General features: G+C 35.6%; 2 protein-coding genes across 5 annotated transcripts in view; one reads left to right on the top strand and one right to left on the bottom strand.

The window, feature by feature from the left end:
- The window catches only part of SNAPC3 (small nuclear RNA activating complex polypeptide 3), a 39,983-nt gene extending 34,975 nt beyond the window's left edge, over window positions 1–5,008 (top strand). Inside the window, exons 8-9 of the mRNA XM_044265631.1 lie at window positions 2,976–3,083; window positions 4,275–5,008. Coding sequence (XP_044121566.1) covers window positions 2,976–3,083; window positions 4,275–4,422 — 256 coding nt within the window. The 3' untranslated portion in view covers window positions 4,423–5,008. The remainder of the gene's footprint in view (window positions 1–2,975; window positions 3,084–4,274) is intronic.
- A 3,394-nt stretch (window positions 5,009–8,402) lies between these two features.
- PSIP1 (PC4 and SFRS1 interacting protein 1) overlaps window positions 8,403–23,989 on the bottom strand; it is a 42,819-nt gene continuing 27,232 nt past the window's right edge. Inside the window, exons 7-16 of one of the 4 annotated variants that reach the window (XM_044265627.1) lie at window positions 23,686–23,782; window positions 22,602–22,677; window positions 17,231–17,459; window positions 16,255–16,373; window positions 13,525–13,580; window positions 12,852–12,922; window positions 12,538–12,639; window positions 12,207–12,420; window positions 10,705–10,816; window positions 8,403–10,008 (exon numbers count right to left, since the gene is read on the bottom strand). In XM_044265627.1, the coding sequence (XP_044121562.1) occupies window positions 9,945–10,008; window positions 10,705–10,816; window positions 12,207–12,420; window positions 12,538–12,639; window positions 12,852–12,922; window positions 13,525–13,580; window positions 16,255–16,373; window positions 17,231–17,459; window positions 22,602–22,677; window positions 23,686–23,782 (1,140 nt within the window). In that variant the 3' untranslated portion in view covers window positions 8,403–9,944. Of the gene's footprint in view, window positions 10,009–10,704; window positions 10,817–12,206; window positions 12,421–12,537; window positions 12,640–12,851; window positions 12,923–13,524; window positions 13,581–14,429; window positions 14,889–14,919; window positions 14,969–16,254; window positions 16,374–17,230; window positions 17,460–22,601; window positions 22,678–23,685; window positions 23,783–23,989 lie in introns of those variants that run through there. The other 3 variants (XM_044265628.1, XM_044265629.1, XM_044265630.1) reach the window with 3 other exon arrangements.

Genomic DNA, 23,989 nt, shown 5'->3' with positions numbered 1-23,989 from the left:
CGGGATTCCATCCGGGGACTCCGGGATCGACACCTGAGCCAAAGGCAGTTGCTCAACCAACTAAGCCGCCCAGGCGCCCGAGAGGAGTAGTTTAAAATAAGATTTTATTATAATTTTATATAGCTTGGGTTGTGTCTTTCTCATGAATAAGGCCATTCATTTCCTTATTTAGGAAATCTGTAAAGGATCAGTATATAGAAATAAGCCCTGCTCCATCCCTGCTTTAATTCTGAGAGACCATTTTTAGGTTGTTTGTTTGTTTTTTTGTGGAGCAGTGATACACCCATGCTTTTTATTATATCAGTAATAGGAACTGATGCCTTTACAAAGTCCTTGCCTCCACATTTCTTGAAATTTAGTGACCAGTTTCCAAAATTTATCTGGCATGCACTCATTCTTGGGAAGGTCCCCGAGGAAGTACTCCACACTTACCTTTAGTAAACCTTGAAATAGGAAAACAGGAGTGCAGGGGCGCCTGGGTGGCTCAGTGAGTTAAGCATCTGCCTTTGGCTCAGCTCATGATCTCAGGGTCCTGGCATCGAGTCCCACGTTGGGCTGCCTGCTTCTCTGTCTGCTGCTGCCCCTGCTTATGCTCTTTCTCTGACAAGTAAAATCTTAAAACAAACAAACAAACAAACCATGAAGGCAAAGCAGAACAGATAATGCAGGGAAAGGAGAATCCCCGCACCATGGCCATCTAGCCAGTTCGTCCCAAGACTAGAGCACAGCGGAGAACTCGGGAAGGGTGTCTAGGACTGCCAGGTCTCCCGCTTGTGCATTAACACACTCCACAGTGCGCTTCTCATTCTGTCGGGAAGTACAGAACTAACTTGGCGACAGGTATGTGCAACCTAAGCAGATGTGGACCTGAGAGAAGTAGCTCGCTGGCAGCTTCTGGCTCGCAGCTAGAGAACCGTGTATTACACGATAAAGGGAAAGTTAGGGAGTTTAGGTGCAAGTAGTAATATTAATTTGGCATCATGTAAACGTTGAATATTTAACCAAAGTTATTTTGGTTCTGTAGAGGGATGTTGAGGGGATAAATTCTAAAGAAATAGTTAAATGTTTCAGTAGCCCTTAGGGGAAGGAGATTTGCTAAAGCAAAGGGCCAGGGGGCCAGGAGAGCTTATAAACTCCAGTTTTATAGGACTGAAAATTATATACATTTGATAATGTGTTATATTTTATATAAGCTTTTCTGCCTGCTCTTTCACTGAAGCGGAATGTGCCTGAGGATTAGCCTAAGATGGAAGACAACCCACTTTTCTGTTATTTTAGTTTATCGTTTCTTACTGTACAGCAGTGTCATCCTTAGACTCAAGGCAATATGGGAAAAGAATTCATGCTTATTTATTTTTTTAAGATTTTATTTGACAGACACAGCAAGAGAGGGAACACAAGCAGGGGGAGTGGGAGAGGGAGAAGCAGGCTCCCTGCAGAGCAGTGAGCCTGATGAGGGACTTGATCCCAGGACCCTAGGATCATGACCCAAGCCGAAAGCAGATGCTTAACGACTGAGCCACCCAGGTGCCCCACAATTCACGCTCATTAAACATCTGCAGCGTGGGATGTTTCTAAGGAATTTTTTTAGTTTTTTAAAAAAAAATTTTTTAGTTTCACTTTTTTTAAAAGATTTTATTTTTAAGCAGTCTCTACTCCCAGTGTGGGGGTTGAAGCCACAACCCCCGAGACCAAGAGTTACATGCTCTATCAACTGAATCAGGCAGGCGCCCTTTAAAGAATTTTTAGATGTAATTTGGACTACAAGTCATTTTTCAAAAAGATTTTATTTATTTGAAAGAGAGAGCGGGCACATGAGCAGGGAGGAGGGGTAGAGGCAGAGGGAGAAGCAGGCTCCCTGCTCGAGCCTGACACAGGGCTTGATCCCAGGACCCTCGGATCATGACCCAAGCTGGAGGCAGAAGTTTAACTCCCTGAGCCACCCAGGTGCTCCTGGACTACAAGTCATTTTTGTCTTCTAGGTGGATTTAATCATTCAGTGCCATTCCATAGTCTGATCGTTGGTAAACTCTTACAAGTTTACTAATTTTTTTTTTTTTTGAAGATTTTATTTATTTGACAGAGAGAGAGATCACAAGTAGGCAGAGAAGCAGGCAGAGAGAAAGAGGGTGAACCAGGCTCTCTGCTAAGCAGAGAGCCTGATGTGGGACTCGATCCCAGGACCCTGAGATCATGACCTGAGCCGAAGGCAGAGGCTCAACTCACTGAGCCACCCAGGCACCCCTACCAATCATCTTTTGATACGAAGTTGATATATTGCTATCCTTTCTTACTAAAAGACAAAAACTAAGAATCCTTTTAAAATTAAGGTCAGGACCTTTAGAATACTCTGGCACAGTCCCCTTCATTTTCTGGATGACGAATGTAACGTCCAGTATGGTTAAGGAATTTATTCACACCCAGTCAGCTGATCAGTGGCACAGTAGAGACTGATTTCATTAATAATTCACAAATTCTGACACCTAAAGCTAAAGTCTTCTGTCAGTTCACATTATACCAGGAGTCTGATTTAGATTTTAATAAAGAGGATAGTAAACAAGAGCCAGGTAATACATGACCAAATAGATAAAATAGTTGCTCAGACTGTCTCCCAGGAAGGTGGTGAGTGTTGAGTAAAGCAGGGGCTCTCTGACGGAATGCATTCAAGATCTGCATGCAGACTGCCCTCTTGGAGGGTCATAGAGCACATGACCTGTTCGGGAAATTTCACCTGAAAGAAAACATTGTTTAATCCCAAATTATCTTCAGGAGATGTTTTCTTAGAACAAAGTTTAGTCAGACCTAGTGTAACAAATAATTTTATACCTGAGTCTTTCATAAGGAAAAAAAATTGAAAAATATATCTGCTAGGTTCTTAATGTTGAGGTACAGATCTGTTTCTTCATTGATAACAATTTGCATTTTTTAAACAATTTTGCATTTTAATATATTCATTTACTTCTCATGTACAAAAGGCTCGCACATTGTGATGACTGCTTGGACAGGACACTTTATCCCCTTCTTATCAAGAAACATTGGCTGTGGACTAGAAAATGTTTTGTTTGTAAAACGTACACAGCCAGGTAAGTGGTATCTATTTCTTTCTTCAAGAATTACTGGTTTTCAGTAAGTCAGGTACTTTCCATTTTTGGTATTTCGGTGTTTCCTATTTTAAATTTGAATCTGAGAACTTACACTGTGGGGGTATGAATAAAAGAAATGGTTTTACCTAGTACATAAGTGCTGCAAATTAGCAGGTTACATTTAAACAGTAAGGAAATGCATTCTGTGTAATGAAAGTCCAGAGCTGGCTCAGACTCTGGATCTTTAGGGAGCCATGTTGTCTTTCTCTCTGCAGTCTACAAAAGCAGCTTCATCCACGGCTGCTCCTCCATGAAAAAACAGTACAGCATTCAATATATAGAATGAGGTCAAAATATGGGTTCATAAAATTTTTACTTTATGTGATACTTCCCGTTTAGTTTGGTTTTTAACTATGGATCAGGGTCAAAAAATTCTGAGGAAAAAAGAATATTTGTGTATCAGATTTGGGGGTGTGGGTTCTTCCACCCCGCCCCTCCCATGAGCTTTTCTAAATGATCAGTAGGAAAACATGATAAATCAGTTATCAAACTGGAAATCGGGGAATGTTAAAATAGACCATGAGATGCAGATTCAAATAGATTGCTGAAAAAGTCTTTCATCTTCCCATGACAAGTAGTAATGTCTCAGGCAAGAAAACATCTTATCAATTCAATGTTGCCCATATTCCCATTTGCATACACTCTGTAACATTTTATCCTGACTTCTAGGTAAAACACATGGAGTTTTCAAATTTGCCAGGACTAATTTACCAGTTAAAAAGATAAGTTACAGAAAAGTTCATCAGGTCTGTAGCATCTAATATATTCGTTTTTTCAAGATGGCCAATTACATTTTAACAGGTACTTGGAGGATAGGTTAAGTCATACCAGAAGTGATAGGGTGCTTTCACGTATGGATTTTTATTTTGCTGTACTTACTTTTAAGAAGTCTTTAAGAGAAACAGCCTTCTGCAGGGTTTCTGTTAGTTGCCCTTTTGCCTTGCAGAGTATTGGTAGTGATATTTCTGTATCTATATGTATACAAAATTATAGAAAGGATTACAGTGTATTAAGATAGGATGACAAGGCAATAGTGGGAATGTTATGTTTCCACATCACTACAGGTCATAACGCATTAAAGTTTGAGAAAGTTGATTGTGATGGTGTAATCTTTTTTTTTTTTAATTACAGATGGGTGACGAACAATGACAGTTTTGCACCAGAGGACCCATGTTTCTTTTGTGATGTTTGCTTTCGGATGCTCCACTATGATTCAGAAGGAAACAAACTAGGAGAATTCCTTGCTTATCCTTACGTTGATCCTGGAACCTTTAATTAATAACAACAAAAAATGTACCTGTGAAGTAACTGTCCTCTTGGATGGTTACTTTATTTCCAGAAGGTGCCACTGAAGAACAGGACCCACCTGAAATATTCAGCTAGTTACCCACATGCCTGCAAAAGTTCACATCACAGGTTTTTTTTTTTTAAATCACAAGTTTTCTTATAAAGTAAATTCTGTTTAGAAATATATTCTTTTAGTGTTCATTTCAAAATAAGGTTTTTATTTGATGTGTTTGCCCATTTTTTAAGTGTGTTTATTTTACTTAGTTGTAGGACTGCTTTATATTTTTTTAATACAAATCCCTTCAGATTCAGGTATTCTGATTTTTGGCCATTCTGTGATATGCCTTTTCATTCTCTGTCCAGAGTACTTATTATTAATCTGTAGTTAGAAAAATTCAGTTAATCAAATCATACATTAAGTGGTGGAGGTTTTTGAAAATTCTTTGGAAAGAAAAAAAAATTCTTTGAAGAATGTGAGAGTTGTATCTTGTACGATGAGGCTTCCAAGGTAAAGATCCTTTAAATACCTGTGATAAAAATGAGGGGGAAGAATAAAAGTATATTTAACAAATACAGTATTAAGAGTAGCGATTCTGTAATCTGATCTCACAGTGGGCTCTTTTGTAATACTAACTTTTTGTTGGTAGAAACTAGCAGGCATACTAATCATTTTAATGAGACTCACTGCGTGAATAATGAATATAAAAATACTTTGGTATATACTCAGACCTTCACAAAAGTCACATTTCAATTGATTCATTTCTTGAGAACTTCTTCAGTTTAATATTATGATTAAGAAAATAGATTTTGGGGCACCCGGCTGGCTCAGTCGGTAGAGCATGCAAGTCTTGATCTCGGAGTTTTAAAAGTTTGAGCCTCAAACTGGGTGTTGAGAACACTTAAAAAATAAAATCTTGAGAAAAAAATAGATTTTCTGTAATATGATCACTGGGACATGGGAAGTCAGGATCCTGTGGATTGCCAGCTCTGGTTCACTCATTCTTGCGCAATAAAAATAACCAGGATTCTGTATGCAAAAACAAAGAGGTTTTTCTGGCCCAACTCTTCCAAATTCCTTCAGCCTCCTCACCCTGACAAGGCTGTGTATTCACGTCTCTCTTTCTGGGCAATAGGACACCTGAGATGAATTCCAAGATCTAGATCATCACAGAAAATTATGTTTTCCCAAAATCTTTAGTTTTTGGTGGAAAATTTTGTTTTGTTTTGTTTTTTTAAAAGATTTTATTTATTTGACAGAGATTACAAGTAGCAGAGAGAGAGGGAAAAGCAGGCTCCCTGCCGAGCAGAGAGCCCAATGTGGGGCTCCATCCCAGGACCCTGGGACCATGACCTGAGCCAAAGGCAGAGGCTTTAACCCACTGAGCCACCCAGGCGCCCCGGAAAATTTAGTTTTAAGACGTTTAAGAATGCTGTAAAATAGTTCCTTTTTAAATGTGTTATTATTTAAATTCCACTTTCTCTCTCCTAGGTTATTTATTTAAATTAAACTGAGTTCCATATTCCCTGGATGGCTAAGAACAGACATTTACCATATAAACCAAAAACTGATGAAGCCTTTAAGCCTATATGTTAAAAGACTGGCAGTGAGATGTTTTATGGCCTTAAGTACTACATATCCAATTAAGTTGGTGTGCAGAGGACAGGCACCCGTTTCTAGTATGTGTAGTGATGGTCTCATTCACTGATTCGGTAAACAGACTAGAGGATCAGAAAAGAGAAGAGGTGCCTCCCATGGCTGGCTTACACTACTGTCTAGATTTTTACTTTCATGTTTCCGATGATGCTAAATTGAACAGATTAAAAATTCTATTAGAAAACCATGTTTACCCAATTCCTAGAAGTTCCATAACTAAAAAAGAATTTTTGAAAGATTTTTCTTAATTTAGAGAGCCAGTGAGTGTGAAGGTAGAAGGGCAGTGAGAGAGAATCCCAAGCAGACTCTGATCCCAACAGTGCAATCCCAGGACACCGAGATCATGACCTGAGCCAAAATCAAGAGCTGGACGGTCAACTAACAGAACCATCCAGGCACCCCTGCTTCCTTTTAAACTGTATTCCTTGTAGGTCTTGCATTAGTATGCAAGGGTTTGTTTATCCTTCTTTCTCTCCAAATTAAATTCTAGTTAGTTAATGTATAGTGTAATATGTTTCAGGTGTTTACTTTTATTCATTTCCATTTCGTATTCTCAAAACTGCAAATTCCAAAATGTGCACTGTATTGTCCTAACAGAAGCATTAGTCCGTGTGTGGTCAATTCCTTTTAGTGGACAAAGAAGAAAGACCGCTAAAATGCTACTGCTAGTGAAATTGATTTTTTTAAATTTAAAGATTTTTGTCAGCACACACAAGCAAGGGGAGTGGCAGGGAAAGAGAGAATCAGGCTCCCCACTGAGCAGGGAGCCTGATGTGGGACGTGGTTCCAGGACCTTGGGATCATGATGCAGATGCTTAACCAACTGAGCCACCCAGGTGCCCCTTATTTTATCATTTACTAAGAATCTTATCCTGCTGGTTCTTGAGGGTAACTTTTCCACCAAAGTTAGAAAGAATGAAGAAAAGCAAATATGGAAATATGGTAATGAACTTATCAATCAGCATCCTCCATAGTTAGAAATGAGATTTTTTTTAAAAAAAGATTTTATTTATTTATTTGATAGCGATCACAAGTAGGCAGAGAGGCAGGCAGAGGGAGAGGGAGAAGTGGGCTCCCCACTGAGCAGAGAGCCCGATGCAGGGCTCGATCCTGGGACCTGGGATCATGACCTGAGTGGAAGGCAGAAGCTTTAACCCACTGAGCCACCCAGGCGCCCCCAGAAATAAGATTTTGGTATGACAGCTGAACATGCACAAAAGCACTATTTAGAAAAGCACTGTTTAAATATTTTTCAGCCTTTGTTATCCTTAAGGATAATTTTACCTTCTCATAATCAAATCCTAATGTCTTTATTATCTTTAAGGTTAGAGAGTTCCATAGCACACATTTGAAAACATTTCTCCCTATATAGCTGCTTCATTTCTTAAGGTTTGTAATTATGGGTTTGCTATTTCTGATAGATCATCCTTTCTCTGACCAATGGGACAAAATAAGGTGTTAGTAAAGCCCTCACAGAACCTTATAAAAGCCTTTGCTCTTATATAGGATTAGTTGGCTGACGTCATCTTGACCTGACATCTTCAATCAGGTAAGTGTGTACCGGTACACTACAATCAACGTATCAGCAAAAATCGGGTAAAAAAGATCATCCTAGTTGAAAGCACAGGATGTATTAGCAGAAGGTTTAATTAAGATCAAGTTGTTTATACATTCAGTTTCTCCAGTTGAGATGACACCTCTGAAATGTCTCCAGAGCAGCTAAGCAAGCTTCCAACAACTCATTCTGAAGGGCCCTGCTAACCTCTTTTGAATGTTAGTGGATGGTTTCAATAGCACAAAATAGATGGTTTATATGTGCCCCCCAAAAAGAGGAAGACATTTTTTTTCTCTTATTATTTCATTTAAATTATCTTAGAGAGTTGTTCAGCAGTGAAGTTTTGACCAAATGCTTCTGAACATTTAGTATTTAGGACTTTATAATAGAGTTCGGAGAGTAGTAGTTACCTGTGAATTAGCTTATGACCAATAGAAAATGGAAGGCCAGTTATATTTTCACACTACAGTAATCAACTGTTCTGCATGGCCAGCCCAAACAAATCATACACAAATTATCACAATGCTGGTAATATGTATCTCCTGAAGCTGAATATTCTGTAGTTTCTCAGTAAACTACATTGATCTGTTGGGTCACAGAATAAAAGAGAGTGAACAAAAAATGACATTTTTAGTTTAGTTACCTATCTCCCCAGCCAACACAATCTCTGTACCAAGTTAAACAAGAAATTACTCCCTTGGAAGCAAATCCAGAATTCCAAAAACACTTTTACAAATAGCAAAGAATTAATTTACTAGTAGAGTTTGATAGAAAAATCCTTTAATCAAAACAAGTTTACAATGTTGACACTTTATGGCTTAACTAGAATAAATCTGCCCAAATTTAAATTGTATTAAGGACCAGCTATAATGTAATATCAATAGTTCCCTTAACACAGTAGGTCCTAGTTCCATTGTAAGACCTCTCAAAAAGAACTCCAACTATTGAAATAATTCAAACTTCTCATTTATAGATGAAAACCATTATCTGAGAGGTCAAAACATACAATGCATGTCACATGCAAACACTGACACTAATTAAGCCTTTTCTCTGTATTCATAGTTTCAAAACATGAGAAGTGTCCTTTAGCTACTGAAAACCACCAACTGACCTAATCAAAATATCTTAGAAATGCTATCTGTTAAGTTACCCTTAAATTTTAACCTTGGTTTACCCTGATTTAGTCCATATACATGAATATACGAACTATCAAAGTACTCCTTTACTTTATCTAACTGCCTCGGAGCAACGTATTTCTACTCCTTACAAGTCTGTCACATGGAGGATCTCTAAATAATAATCCCCTTCTGATATAACCATGTTTTTCAAATAGGTTAGTCTTCTTATATAGCATTTACTTCTACTATTTACTGCATAAGAATCATGGAATTTTTTTTCCCAATTAAAAAAATACTTAGTGACTTCCTTAATGAGTGTGACTTTTTTTTAAAAATTCAGAAACACGAGACAGTTCTCAAAAATAAACTTTTATCATTTTGTTTTTAGTTTCAGCTACTAGTGCCTGTAAGGATCTTAGATGGTTGAACCCTAAAGCCAGATTCATTCCTAACCATACCTCTTTCTGCTTTCTGTAGGAAAGTCCTGTGACTTCACTCAATTCCCAGCCATAATACTAAATAACCTTCAAAAGTTAACATGAGTTTTGTACCTTGTAGAATTGTCAGTTGGATATCTAGTTGTCATACAAAAAGGCATACAGACCACAAATTGTTACAAAGCAGCAGGATAATGTAGCACAATGTAGACTGGGAGATTAAAATTAACTTTTGATAAAAGGAGTGAGTACTTGTATAGAAGTAACATTTTATCTACCATAAAAATGCATAACTTCTACAAAACCCACAAACAGTGAAAAGACAGTCTGGTAAATCCAAGGTTTGTAAAAACTATGCACAAAACCCACGGTATTTGGGAAAAAAGGAAAGGTTTATACAAGTAGCAGTTTTAAAAATGTAACTTTTTTCTACTATCAATTACACATTAACATACACACACTAATTGAAATTATGCTACAACCAAATGTCTGGAAAAGCAGTTTAACATTTCCTAAATGGATTTTCCCTCACATTTGCTGAATAATGTAGCTGTTAATACTGCACAAGTACAATTAGCAATAATGTTTAATTACTTTCAAACAAATATAAAGGGATTTTCTCCCTCAAAACAAGCTTTTCAACATCAAAACCTATGCTTATAAAAATTTAAAACTTTCAGCAGTCTAAATATTTCAAATGAAACCCATTACAAACTTCTCAAATGTTCTTTATATTCCAGGTAGATCAAGCTAGTTCTCCAGTGTGGAATCCTTCAGAGTCTCTCTTTCAGTCTCTCGCTCTTCACTGGATGACCTAAAGGAAGGAAAGAAAGGTGTGTTAACTGGGATTAGGGACTTGAATTCTTCAGAAAACACATTAAACCCATGCATTATGTTTTTATTTTTAAAAATACTTGATTATCACCAAATTATTTTTAAAAATAATATTTTGTTCAATTCCAACTTTAAAATGAATTCTCATCAAAATTATATATGTAATGCCAGTATATTACAAACTTTAATAAAGAGAGGGGTGATACAGACACGACTTCCCTGAATTTCAGGATTAGAAGGGATGCTTGATTCTAAGTCCTTCAAATGTATAGCAGAAAAAACCAAGACTAGGATAACCACAGTCCTATAGCAAGTTATTTAGAGGCTACAGTAGAAAATAGCCTGTGATTCTAGATCTCATTTTTGTATTAACCTGTCACAATGCAAGAAAGTATGAATGTAAGTCACTCTTAAAGCTCTATCAGTGAAAAGGTCGAAAGAAGAAGTTATTTTAAACTGGATTCCTACTGGATTCCTACTATCTAGCTGTATTCCCTTCAAATATGGAAAAGTCAATGGTAAATTATAAAGTTTTTGTTTCCTTTTTGATTTATATCTTGCTTCCTGAGTTCAGGAATTGAGGGATCAAAATATAATCCTATACAAATAACCTTGGAACAGCAATGCGATTTAAAAATTAAAAATATAAATGATCCATTAAAAAACATGTCCTCACTTTTTCTTACTGCTGGCCTCATGGTTGTCTTTGCTTTCTTCACTGCTGTCTCCATTATGTTGTGGTTGATTACTGTCTTGAGCATCAGATCCTCCATTTAGAGTCTTTGAACCTTTAAAAAGGTTCCAATGGAAAAACTGTTAGAGCTTCTAAAGAGCCAAAATAAAAAATAAAAACATGACCCTAAAGTTTCTAATACTTAATACACCTCATTTGAAATGACACTGTAATCTTTTGGATAGCTGAGGCACACTGGTAAGTCGTAGGGCTACTATATACAGATGTATGGGTACAAGAAAGGGGGGTTTTTAAAGATTTTATTTAGTTTTTAGAGAGTATGTGTGCACAAGCTGGTGGGGGAGGGCAAGAGAGACAGAGGAGGAGAAGACAGGATCTTAATCAGACACCGTGCTCTATCTCACAACCCTGAGATTGTGACCTGAGCCGAAATCAACAGTCGGGGTGGGATGGGGTGGGGGGGGTCGTGGTGGTGGTGGATTATTTATTATTTTTAAAGATTTTATTTATTTAGGCCCCTGGGTGGCTTAGTTGGTTAAATGTCTGCCTTCCTGGCTCGGGTCATGATCCCAGGGTTCTGGGATCAAGTCCTACCATCAGGCTCTCTGCTTGGGGAGCCTGTTTCTCCCCCTCCTTCTGCCTGCAGCTCCCCCTGCTTGTGCTCTCTTTCTCTATCAAATAAATAAATAAACAGAAGATTTATTTGAGAGAGAGCCCAAGCGCTTGTGCACATAGGGAGAGGGAGAAGCAGAATCCCTGCTGACCAGAGAGCCTGATTCAGGGCTGGATCCCAAGACCCTGAGATCATGACCTGAGCCGAAGGCAGAGGCTTAATCCACGGAGCTAAATAGGTGTGCGGGGTGGGGGGGATTTTTAATCTGGTCATTCCATTTTTTATAAAAATGTGCATCAAAGTAAAATTTTATATTTTTCCTTGTTATTTCACAACAATGTGTCAAAAGTGCTATTCATAATTAACATGATTTTGTGTCCTACTGAAGTAAATGAGAAGTATATCTTATTTCTAAGAAATCTCTAAGGAGACCTACATCATCATTCCCTGACAAATAAAAATATCCAACTCCTAAGACATAACATGGAATTGGGGGAACTGATCATGAATGATACTATGGTTCTATTTAAGAATCCATCACAGATACATCCTAACATATTTGTGGTTGAAACAGCGTATCTGGAATTTGCTTCATAGAGAAACCAGAGGAGGTAAAACAGGAATGACCGTGTACTGAGTACTGCAGGAGCTGGGCGATGGGGACACGGGAAGTTGGCTTTCTTGACTACTATTGTGTGAGAAAAAACAGCAACTGCTAATTTAAGCTTGATTATACGATTTAAACAGAAATCCTTAACCTTAGCTTCTGTTTTTCTAAGTGCCTTATGAAACCTTAGATAAGGTATTAATGAAATTATATATCAAAGCCATTTTTTAAAAGCAATCTCAGCAAACAACTTACATCACATACCTGTTTGTTCCTTTTCTAGCTTTTTGTTTGGCCCTTTCTTCCCTTGATCTTTGGTTTTATTTGCTTCCTCATGCTGTCTTTGTTCGGCAAGAGATTTATTCAGCACTTGTGTGATCACAGAATCTCCTTCACCAACCAAAAACATATTCTTAAACTTGTTATACAACATTGTAGACTTTTCCATGATAACCTGACTAACTTTGAATCGCCGTATCTGAGAAAACAAAATATACACTCACAATTGTTTTCTTCACTGATTTTTAAAAATGTTACTTCTTAATGAAGTGGTGATGAGGAAGTTTTAAAAATCTGCATGACTCAGATCACTTACTTTTTTCAGTGTTGTAATCATCTCTGTGTGTTTCTGAGCTTGTTGCATTGTGACCTGAAGTGAAGCAAGTTCATCCAAGGCCTCAATACATCTGTTCACATCCTTCACGACAAAACAGTAATTTCATAACTGTTAATTACCACAACCTATACGATCTATTCCTAAAGATCACTTTAAAAATCTCAAACAGGGCAATATAAAAGAACCAGTAATAGTCCCATTTCTCTTAAATTTACACATGTAAAACACAAGAAAATAAAATACGAAGCTATAAAAAGAATACTATATTTTTTAATGAGATATTAAAAACTTACAAGATTATCAATTTTGAGTGAATTTTTAATTTCAGCATGTATCCTTTGAAGTCGAGAATCCATTGATGTTTCTATAAATTAAAATTTGAAACACAGTAAGTAGTTTTTCCAACACCAGTATTTCTGTATAAATCTTATAAGCAAAGCACAGTAAGATTTGAATTTTTAAAAATGTTCTTCATAATCAGTCTAGTTCACTAAGAAGTTATTTGCCATTTTAAGTATTTAGGAAAGCAACATTCATCATTTGAAGAAAAAAAATCACCATCTAGCTACATAGGTTTGTAAGATAAGCAGTCAGTATCCAGTTAATAAATCCCTCTATTCCAATCCTTACACAGCTCTTTACCTTACACATGTAACCAAAAATAGAAACTCTATCTGAAACCATGAGATCTGTCAAAAAATGGGAAAACATCTAGCTTTTGGCAATGTTACAAAAATGTGACCCCTAGGTAATAAGCAATAAAACCGTAAGCCTGAGTCCTTAGCAAGTGCGCCTGATTATAATTAAAATATAATGTATACAGAATCTGTTAAGGATTTGAAAAAGCACTTTGGTAGGATTTAAGAACATAAAATGCCTGATTTTAAAACCTATACATGAAAAATTAAGTGTATAATTTCCTTTCTATGTATTATTTTATACATCTTAGAAAGTGAAACAACTAACCTCGCTTCTTCTCCACTTTCTTAACTTCGGGCTTCTTTCCTTCATCTTTATTCTGCCTATCAAATGTTAACACAAATATTTCAAAACATTGGAACTTGTGACTGATTACCAAATGCCCACATCCCTTATGTAAAAGCTAAAAATTTTTTTTTAAATAGAAAGTCAATAACCTAGATCATAAGGAATTGACTGTAATTAATGGGACTCTGGAATGCCACAGCATTAGTATTAATTACTAAAAACACATGCAAAAATTAACATGCTAAAATCTAATGTTTCAGTGGCATTACAAATAATTATCACACTTGTCATGGTGAAATTTTTTTCCAACAATAAATAGTGTTGTTTAAAGACCCAATTTCAGGGTCAGTGGACAAACAGACCATTGTGGGAAAAGAATGCCTATAAACATTTCATGAGTTCTATATCACAATTTTTTTTAAAAGTAGCATGTCAAAAACAGACTAATTTTTCCCACATCTCCAAAAGGGTAGATAATTGGAGGAGTTAAGTTTCTAGGTTAAATAGACTGTTCAAAGATGATACTATGGTATTAAAATGGGTTCTTTTTGGCCAATATTTCAAACTTAAAAGGACATTCACTGACACATACCATTTCACAAAAGAAAAGGTACCATTTTACTCCAAATCACAAAAATAACCATTTTAAAATGAATTCTTAGTTTCTAGTACCTTGGCTTTGAGTTCGGGCCCTATTATAAACCAATTGAAATAGACAAGAACAAAACAATATCTAAAAATCAGGTTTTTTTTTTTAAAAAAACTTTATTTTAAAATTTTGGTTACAGTTTCATTTTTGTTTTCTTAACAAGTCTACTGTTTAATCTCTCAGGATTAAAAAAAACAATTATTAAGATTCTAAAGAATTAAACAACAAAGGAATGTCAAGGGAAGGGCACAACTGCCCCATTCTCTGGGGTATCAGAGCTATTCCAGTTTAACACCTAGCTTCAAAACAAAATGAGTTTTTATATTTTCTAAATGAAATAATGTACAACCACCATCTTCTAACTTCCAAACACAAAGCTTCATCTTAAGCTTGGTAAAAAAAACTTAACAGGAATGATGGCCGACCTTAGTATGTAGTGTGTACCTTACAGGAATTTTTTTTTTTTTTTTTAACAATCATAACACAGTAATAATGCCATTAATGAAGTCCTCAATTTAGAATCTGCAACATTCTTCCATCAAGGGGGGGGAGGGGGAAATTCAGTCCAATGAGTCTGTCTCAAGATCTTCATCTCTTGTTTGCTCCACTTGTATTCTCTTTTCAGTAACTGGATTAATGCTTTGAGCCCAAAATGAGATATATTTTTTATTACTGTAGATTACATGTTGTTTGGCTGGGAATACAATACAATAAACTTTATTTTGCATAATGCATTTCACACAAGCTGCATCTGAAATGCTTTACAGAGCAAAACTGTCCAAGTACAAAGTTTTGTAATAACAGGAGAAGGAAAGAAAACACAAATATTAGAATTTGAGAAAGTTACATTCGGAGGACATTCAAAAAGAAACTGAAACACATAAAGATAACTTTGAGATAAGAAGGGTTGGGCTAGATTTACTAAGCAACGACTAATTTTATATCTTAATTTTGGGAGCACAATAAAGTTAAAAGCAACAAACAGTCCAACAACTTTTCAGTGAAAGGATAGAGAAGGATAGGTAACAAAAAATAATTTACAGAAATGGTCAAAAGTCTAACAGAATGGAGGGAGTAACATTTTTGAGCTTTAGATAATTTTTAAATTACTCCCCTCAAGCAGATGAAACTGCTTATTAATCATCCTCCAAACAACTAAGAAAGCAGATAGTCAAACACTATACTTGTAGAGACTTTGGCTTACAAATGTATCTTATAAAGAAAAAGTACAAAATTACTTAACGAATTCACTACTTGTCATTAAGTATGTCTTCATAACCTACAGCATGTTTTTGAAATCCCCTCCATTAACAAAAAAACCAAGTTTAGTTAGAATAACGAAAGATGCTTCACAAAATGCTTTTCAAAGAAAGAATTCAGAAGTGACAATCTCAAGATAACTAGGAAAACAAATGTAATAAGCACATCAAGTGTAATCATCACCAGTGCTATTTTCCTTTTAATAAAATTAGTTTATAGAATAAAACTGAAAGGGAAAGAAATTCCTCATGGTCTGTATATACTGTCTCCAAGTTATCAAAACTTAAATCAGCTTTGAACTTCATTTATATCACACACACTTAATGCAAACCCTGTCAGCCTTTAGATTTATTGGCCTTCTCGGGTTTTCAACTGCTGCTACTATTTTTGCTGGTCTTTTGGGAGTGGACTGCTGGTGGTATGTGGCAAATAAGGGTATTTAATTCTTTCTCCACCAACATATTATCACCACTCTTTCTAGATTTAATACTCAACAAGTGAATAGTAGAGGATGAGGACAGTTTCAGCAAAGCTACACAGTTTAAATCCTATCTGCACTCTCAGTTTAAATTAAAATTAATTCACAGAGTGACTACCTCAGTGAATTTCATCCTCTTACTCAGCAAATGAAGCCTAAAAAACATGATTATCATCATATACTTTGAAGATTTTTTTCTAACACCTGGGGAAAGTCACTTCTCTAAAAGGCTTCATACAGTGTGGAAAATGAGATTCTATCATTTAAAAATTTCATGCTAGCTTAAAAAGGAAATCAAAATTTAGAATAAAAAAATACTTACTGCTCAGTTTCCATCTGTTCTTCTTGCTTGCGTTTTCTATCTGCTGCTTCTTTCTCATGCTGGCCTTTCAGCATATTCCTTCTATGAGGATTCTGAAAGTTCCTTCCACCTTTTCTCTTCTGTTTTGAGAATTAGGATGAATTTAGTTAACTATCAAGTCAGTGACTAGTGCTTCTGGGATTACAATCTTGGGAGGAAAAAAAGCAACTCATTTTCTGAAGGGACAAATACTTCTATAATTAAAAAAAAATCTCAGAATTACACGTTGCTATCTAAACTGAACTTGGCCTTGATGACTAGAGGAATAAAAGTATGTCAGGCTATTTGCTGCTATACAATGGTTCTCTATACTATGGTTCTGACCTGTTTGTTTACTGACAAGTACCTGTTTACTGACAAGTACGTTGCTTATGCTATCCAACTAAAAATTTTTGGCCTCTAAAGAAAGTATTAAGAAATAGGAAAAAAACCCAAAGATACAGGACCTGAGTCTGTAGATCTCCAAGGCTATACACAATACTGTGTCTTCCTATGCAAAAAGATGTATAGCTTTAATCAAATCCCTGAACAACAGTGGCATTCAAATAAAATATAACTGATACACTAAATAGGCCCGAAGAGTGCTAAGAATTTCAATGTAGTAAATAATAAAACTGTATAAATGCATCTCTATTACATCTGTCTTCACTGGTACAGTCCATTTGGTTTAATTTGTACTTTTCTAAATAGGTGGGTTATTGGAAGATTGTTATGTAACATTTGATTTCCACATTATAAGTATGAAAAGGTGACACAAATTTAGAATGTTCAATAAAGTTTCAAATATGCTTTTTAACACAGCTAGTTCAAGCTTACAAAGAAAGACATTCAGTTTTAATCACACTCATACTTTGAGATACTGAATGCTTACTAGGTAAAAAAGAACTGCATAGGCAACTAAAAAGAGAACCAATATTTTATTTGATAAACACTGTACCTTCTCACTTTCTTGATCATCTCCTTCCTCTTCAGAATCAGAGGTTGATGTAACCCCTGTTTTAGCTAAATTTTTTCTTTTGGATTCAACTTCTTTCTTCCCTTCCTTTTTGTCTGGCTCTTTTCTTGGCTTATCCTCTTCCTTCTGGCCATCTTCATCCTTTTTAAGCTGCTTTTTAGGTTGTTTTTCTTCTTGCCCCTTTTTCTTACTTTTGTCTTCTTCAGTTACCCTATTTTGGAGAATATAGCAAAAAAAAAAAAAATTTTTTTTTAAAAAAGGTATCATTATGGGCTTTTAACCATACTCTCCCAACTAAATAAGTATTTTGGAGAAGAAAATTTAACATATCTTCTAGTTAAATATAATGTCTTTACCATCCCATCATAAAAGGAAAAGAACACCCTTTTCTTATAAATTAGAAAATACAAAAATTACAGTGCAATTAGGGTAATAGAAGAGTAATTTTTTCCTTTGTTTTCCAAGTTTTTTGTAATGTTCTTTATTTAATGAAAAAATTACCTAATATGATCATATGTGCCAAGATAATTCTTCACTGTGGAGATACAGCAATAAGTTAAGATGGGTGTGACACCTGGATCTTATATTCTACGTAACTGTAAGAATAACATGTTTAAAAAGGACACGCATTGGGAAAAATACAATTGCAGAAGTGAACTGCTTATGATCAAATATGATCACTTTAGAATTCAAAGAAATACTCTGTAAGGTAAAAGGCTTCCAAATTATGCATACAGTGCTAAAATATATGGCAATTATGCATAATATATAACATACCATATACAAAAATATATGGTAATTAAGCATAATATATAACATAAATAAGCATAATATATAACAAAATATGTAATACATATGTAATTAAACATAATATGTAACTGAATTCACTAGCACTAAGCATTCCCATTACCAGTGGATTTACAGACATCACTAAATCAAAATTAACAAAATTGCTCAGTAAGCCTAATGTTACTATTGGATGACCTTTATGCTAACTAATATAGCAGAAATAAATACAAGTTATTTTTGGTCCGATGATAGGCTCTAGGAGAAGCAAATGATGCAAATATTTTTTTTTAAAGACTTTATTTATTTGACAGAAAGAGATTGCAAGTAGTCAGAGAGGCAAGCAGACAGAGAGGAAGGGAAGCAGGCTCCCTGCTGAGCAGGGAGCCGGATGTGGGATTCGATCCCAGGACCCTGAGATCATGTCCTGAGCCGAAGGCAGCGGCTTAACCCACTGAGCCACCCAGGTGCCCAAATGATGCCAATATTAACCATAATAATGACTTTTATGGTATATACATCCAACTAAAGCCATCCCATTAAAACACAACTTGAGGCTTGGACAAGCCGTTTAAAAATTTATCTTTTTACCAGTCTAGGAATTTCATTGAGATTTTCAAAAACTATACAATTATATCAATGGATCTGAGAGGTGTAAGAGATGTCAGATCATTAGTCCAACCCATTCAATTTGATGAAGGAGAAAATGATGGTGTGAAGGTCAAATAATTAGCCCACCCATTATCTCAGTTCCAAATCCAGTGAGAGCCTATCAGACAACTGCTTCTTGAACCCTTAAGAGATTATTAAATTGGAAGGAAAAAAATTCACTCTTTAATCTCTTCAGAAATTTGTCACATAACCTTCATTGGCTATTCTTATTTTCAAATGTCACATGGGTTTCCTCACTAATTTCTAATCAACAAAAGAAAAAGCATGCATATACAATCATTTAAACTTTGTCCAATATTTTCACAGATGTGAGTATTTTGATAATTTCATGGAGATGGGAATACCTAGTCAAATACAGAAAGCATTCCCATGGCTCTTAAGACATACTGACCAATTCCTTTCCCAAAATATCCCCTCAATGGAAAGAAGCAGATATTAGAAATCCAAATACCCTCTGAACTAGCAAATCTGCTTCCAGCAATGTATTCTAACCAACATATTTGCATGTGTACAGAATAGATGACAAAGCTTTTAAAAGGATGTATCCATACTTGAGGTGGATGTTAAGAATTGTACGTACAATGGACGACCATGTGGCCGGTTTTGTTTTTTTTTTAAATTATTAAACACAGATTAAGAAGTGTACAATACTTCTTATCCTGTAAGAGATGGGAATAGTGGTTCAAGGGTTTTTGAACAATACCAAAAAGACTGCCACAGACTTAACTATCCTAGCTTGCTACAAACAAGTACTTTCCCGGTGGTCCTCCCAAACCACCTTTCATGAAAAACAGACTTCTCCCACAGTGATAATTTCCATTTTTAATAGGTGAAGGCACAGTACAAAACTATTAGTAAAGAGTTAAAAATATGTCAACATAAGTAACAACTAATGCAAATACAACTCCAAATATCTCAGTGGCTTATACCCAATATTTCTTACTTTACATGAGGATTATGAGATGACTTCAGCTTTTCGGGCTCTATTCCACTATCCTGTTATTTCAGAACTCACTGCAAAAAAGCTATCACTAACACATACATCCTGTGCTCATGGTGGAGAGCAAAAACTTCAAGAAGGGCTTATATAGTATAGCCCTTCGCCCCAGAGTTTGTGCTCAGGTACACAGCTGAGAACAGACACAGCCAATGCCCAACCTAAATGGAACATGAATGAGAAATCTCATAAGCTACCACTGTTCTGAGGCTGTCCATACACTGCCGTCACAAAAAGCTCATGGATACAGAAATTTATGTAAAAATTTAAAATGTGGCACTGACTTTAGGGCTGAGAAATTGAAAATCCTGATGTATTTTTATATAATGGGTAAAACTGTTCCTGTGATAATGTGAAAAAAAATTCAGTGGCTCTGGGTAAAAAGACTTCAAGATAGAATGGTAGCGTCTTGAGTGGGTTGTTATCAGGATAAATTTAATAGGGCACCTCAAAAAGAAACGAGTTTTAAAAATAGCAAAATGACAAAAGGAAAACATAAAAATTCCATGCATTTCAGTGTTGAAAGTCCCCTCCACCTTATAAAAAATTTTCAAATTCAGAAAAAGGGGTCAAATATCCACCAAAGGTAGTTTACACCTTTCCTTAGGAATTCAAATTGGGCTGCTTTGGTCCTTCAGATGAACAATTTCTAGGGAAGAGACCAAGGGATTCTCAGGAAAACCTATAAACTCAGAGTGTAAATTAGGTATATAATAAGCATGTCTGGGAGAGGGGCGGTGGGGGAAAAATGAATTAAAAACAAGTCTGAGAAAATCCTAAGGAAAGACCACTGGGCATGAAGCTAACTAAAATACACCCACATGCTATAAAGTATTATTACGAAAAGCAACAGCCTCCAAGAGAAATTAATGGAGATCAAAAAAGTAATCTTGGGTCTCTAACACCCTATAGCCTAAAAGCATACACAATACCACTCAGGTGATGAGGATAATAACCTCCAATGACCTTTCAGATACAACTAAGGAAGATATGGAGAAGTAGACAACTGTCACAGCATTAGCTAAAAGCCATGCAGAGAAATAGTTTTTAGCAAGACAGAATCAGGAAAACTGGGGCCTAATCAAGGGAACCTTCCTTATACATAAAATACGGAGATCACACAATATTTTCCAGGATTCTAGATTTCTTAGGGAACAATGACTGCTATATGGCTCTTAATATTCCCCTTTCCAAACAGGAGCATTTATTTATCATGGCTCCTTATCCCAGATCTAAGTGCATGATAAAGGGGAGAGGGGAGAAAATAACTTGTATTTTCAGTTCCTAAGTCTCCAGATCAAGGTCTTACAGCAATCACAAAATCCTAGACTTTATGCCTGATTCCATGATTAGATTAGGCAGGGAATGAGTGAGATCCTTTTTTTTTTTTTTAATTAAAAAAAAAATCTTTTTGAGAAGATTTTTTTTTGAGATGGGAGAGAGAGAGAACATGAGAGAGCAGAGGGAGAGGTAGCAGTAGACTCCCTGCTGAATAGGGACTAGGATCCTGGGATGACCTGAGCCAAAGGCAGCTGCTTAAACAACTGAGCCACCCAGGCACCCCTATTTGGTATGCTTAAAAAGAAAAACTCACCTACATGTACCAATTTCTTAATTTCACTACAGGAGTTAAAACCATATTGTAATTTTGTGCCACTATATTTGAGAATACTTTAAAAGCTAGCTTGGCAGTAAAATAAAACTCTGGAAACATATGTTAGTTGAAAAGTACCAGTGCTTCAGTGTTCTATAACTAAAACTTCCTATAAAAATGTTTCATTCAAAACACTAGAAATCTCCTCTTAAATGCCCTACTTGCTTGAGCCTTCTCTATAAAATCTTTAACCACACTAGCTAAAAAGAGTTTTGCCCTTTGTCTAAATATACATTCTTTCCTTTCTGGTGAAGTTTCTACCCAGAAAAGCCACATAAACAATATCCATCTGTGGAAAACAAAGGTGGCAAGAAAAAAAAACCCCATTATTTTGTTAAGTAGTTACACCAAAATACTTTAAAACTTTAAATTCACAGTATAAAAATAATTTTAATAACGTTTGTAAAGTAATCTCTATGCCCAACGTGGGGCTTAACTCACAACCCTGATATCAAGAATCACATGCTCTACTGACTGAGCCAGCCAGGCGACCCTTAGTATTTTTTCTTTTTAAAGATTTATTTATTTATTTATTTATTTGAAAGAGCATGTTTGAGAAGGGGGATGAAGGAAAGTGAGTCTTAAGCCAACTCCTGAGAGCAGAGCCAGACGGTAGGCTTGATCTGATCTCATAATGCCAAGATCACGACCTAAGCAGAAACCAAGAGTCAGATGCTTAAGGGACTGCACCACCCAGGGCCCCCTCCCCCTTAGTAGTATTTTTAAGTTATTTTGGAGGAGCTAGAAAGGATTTGTGGAAACTGCCTTTCTTTGTCTAAACCTTCCTTAAACATGTACCTTGCCCAATTTTCTCTATTATAGGTTTTACCCTGTTTTATCTAAGTATCTTTACATCCTGATATACCAAGAAGACGTCGTAGATTAATGAAATGATGATCACAGCAGATTTTTTGTAAAGTAGGTACCAGGAGCAGTGTGGAGCTCAATGGAGAGCCTGAACTCAGGACTCTTAAGATCAAGATCTGGAGCTGAATTCAGGAGTCAGACAATTATTGACTGAACCATCCAAGTGCCTCTCATCATATCTTTCTTGATTCCCCATTAATTTTTACTTTCTATACAACAAAAAACTTTTCAATAGTTCTTCCCCATAATTTTTATAAATATAAAACAGTAAAAGCAAATATCATATAAAACTGGTACAATACAAAGAGATTTATACTTATTTAAAGTCAAATACCTCATTCAGTATGTAATTAACTATACATTAAAAATAAACTCACATGTCACTCTCTGAAGGACAGGGCTGTTTTACCATTTTGGGTCTGCCTCTTGGTTTTGGAATCTTTACTTCTGTAGCTAACATTCAGAGGGAAAAACAAAATTAGTAACTATCATTTTTCAAGATGCAATTCTCACACATAAAGATTATAAATGATATATACTAAGAATATTGGTGGTTTATTACAGACATTATCTTATTATTTTAAGTTTTAAAGATAATATCCTCCAATGATTCAAACGAGCAACAACAGAATATTTACAAGTGGTAGATCAACAGAGTAATCTTCATTCCCTCCTTAGTATGGCTGAGAGGGCTTAAAAGAATGTTCCTCGTTTTAACAGAAGGACGACAAAATTCAACTAAAGTTGCATAGTACCACTTATATTCAATATTTATATACATATTATAGTACTAAGTGTATACTGTACATTAACATCTCTGAAAATCTGTATCAGAATTCACTGAATTTTCTAAAACCATTAATAGACCCATTAAAAATTAAATTCCAAATAATTATGAAAACAAATCTCAGGATTTTTCTTTTCTGGGTTTTACTGATTTTCCCCCCCTTTTCAAAGAATTCTATTAGGTAGAAAAACACTGTCTCTGTTTTGGTTAATTTTCTTGTTTTACTTTGTATTAGAGGCATATCCTTCCACACTATCTTCAATTTCCCAAATTAGGACAATACTTTCTTTCTATAAGGCAATGCTGAAGATAGCTGCATACTGTAAAGGTCCTAAACAAAGAATGCAATAATTTTCACTTGGAAAACTTATGCTTTCTACAGTGAGAGGGAAAGTAAATCCATCATTCATGGAATTTAACCTCACCACAGCCTCATGTGCCGCTATTAGGGGAAAATATGAGAGAGATAAAAACACAGAAAATGAAAAAATATCCCAAATAATTACTTTAAAATAATCACACAAAGCAGAAACCAGCAGATTTATCTCCTCTGAAATTTGTATATATATTACACATAGCCAATCGTCTATCCACTTATTCCAAAGTATCTGAGGCACAACACTGTAACAGGAGTATTAATCACAAGCCAGAGATTTAAACACGAATAATCCTACCTGCAGGTCGTCCTCTTTTAGGACTCACTTTTAGATTAACAGATGCTGTTGCTGTTGTCACTACTCCTGCCTCCTCCGTTTCTACTTGTTTTTCTGCCTGAATCACAAAGATTTAATTAACTTGCTTAGCAAATAAATAGTAGGCATTCCAGATTTAATTCAACAACAATGATATGCCACCCTAAAGAATTTACATGTAAGCATAACTTGTAAATTGTTATTCTTTTTCAACAGTTAACTTGTCAGAATGACAACTCCAAACACAGCTTATAACAATTTATAAGTGAACAATTTTTTTTTAAAT

Source organism: Neovison vison, chromosome 9 (assembly GCF_020171115.1).
Source record: "Neovison vison isolate M4711 chromosome 9, ASM_NN_V1, whole genome shotgun sequence".
Classification (NCBI taxonomy): Eukaryota; Metazoa; Chordata; class Mammalia; order Carnivora; family Mustelidae; genus Neogale; species Neogale vison.
Note: the sequence above shows the minus strand (reverse complement) of the source record. Positions and strands in the feature narration are given on the sequence as shown.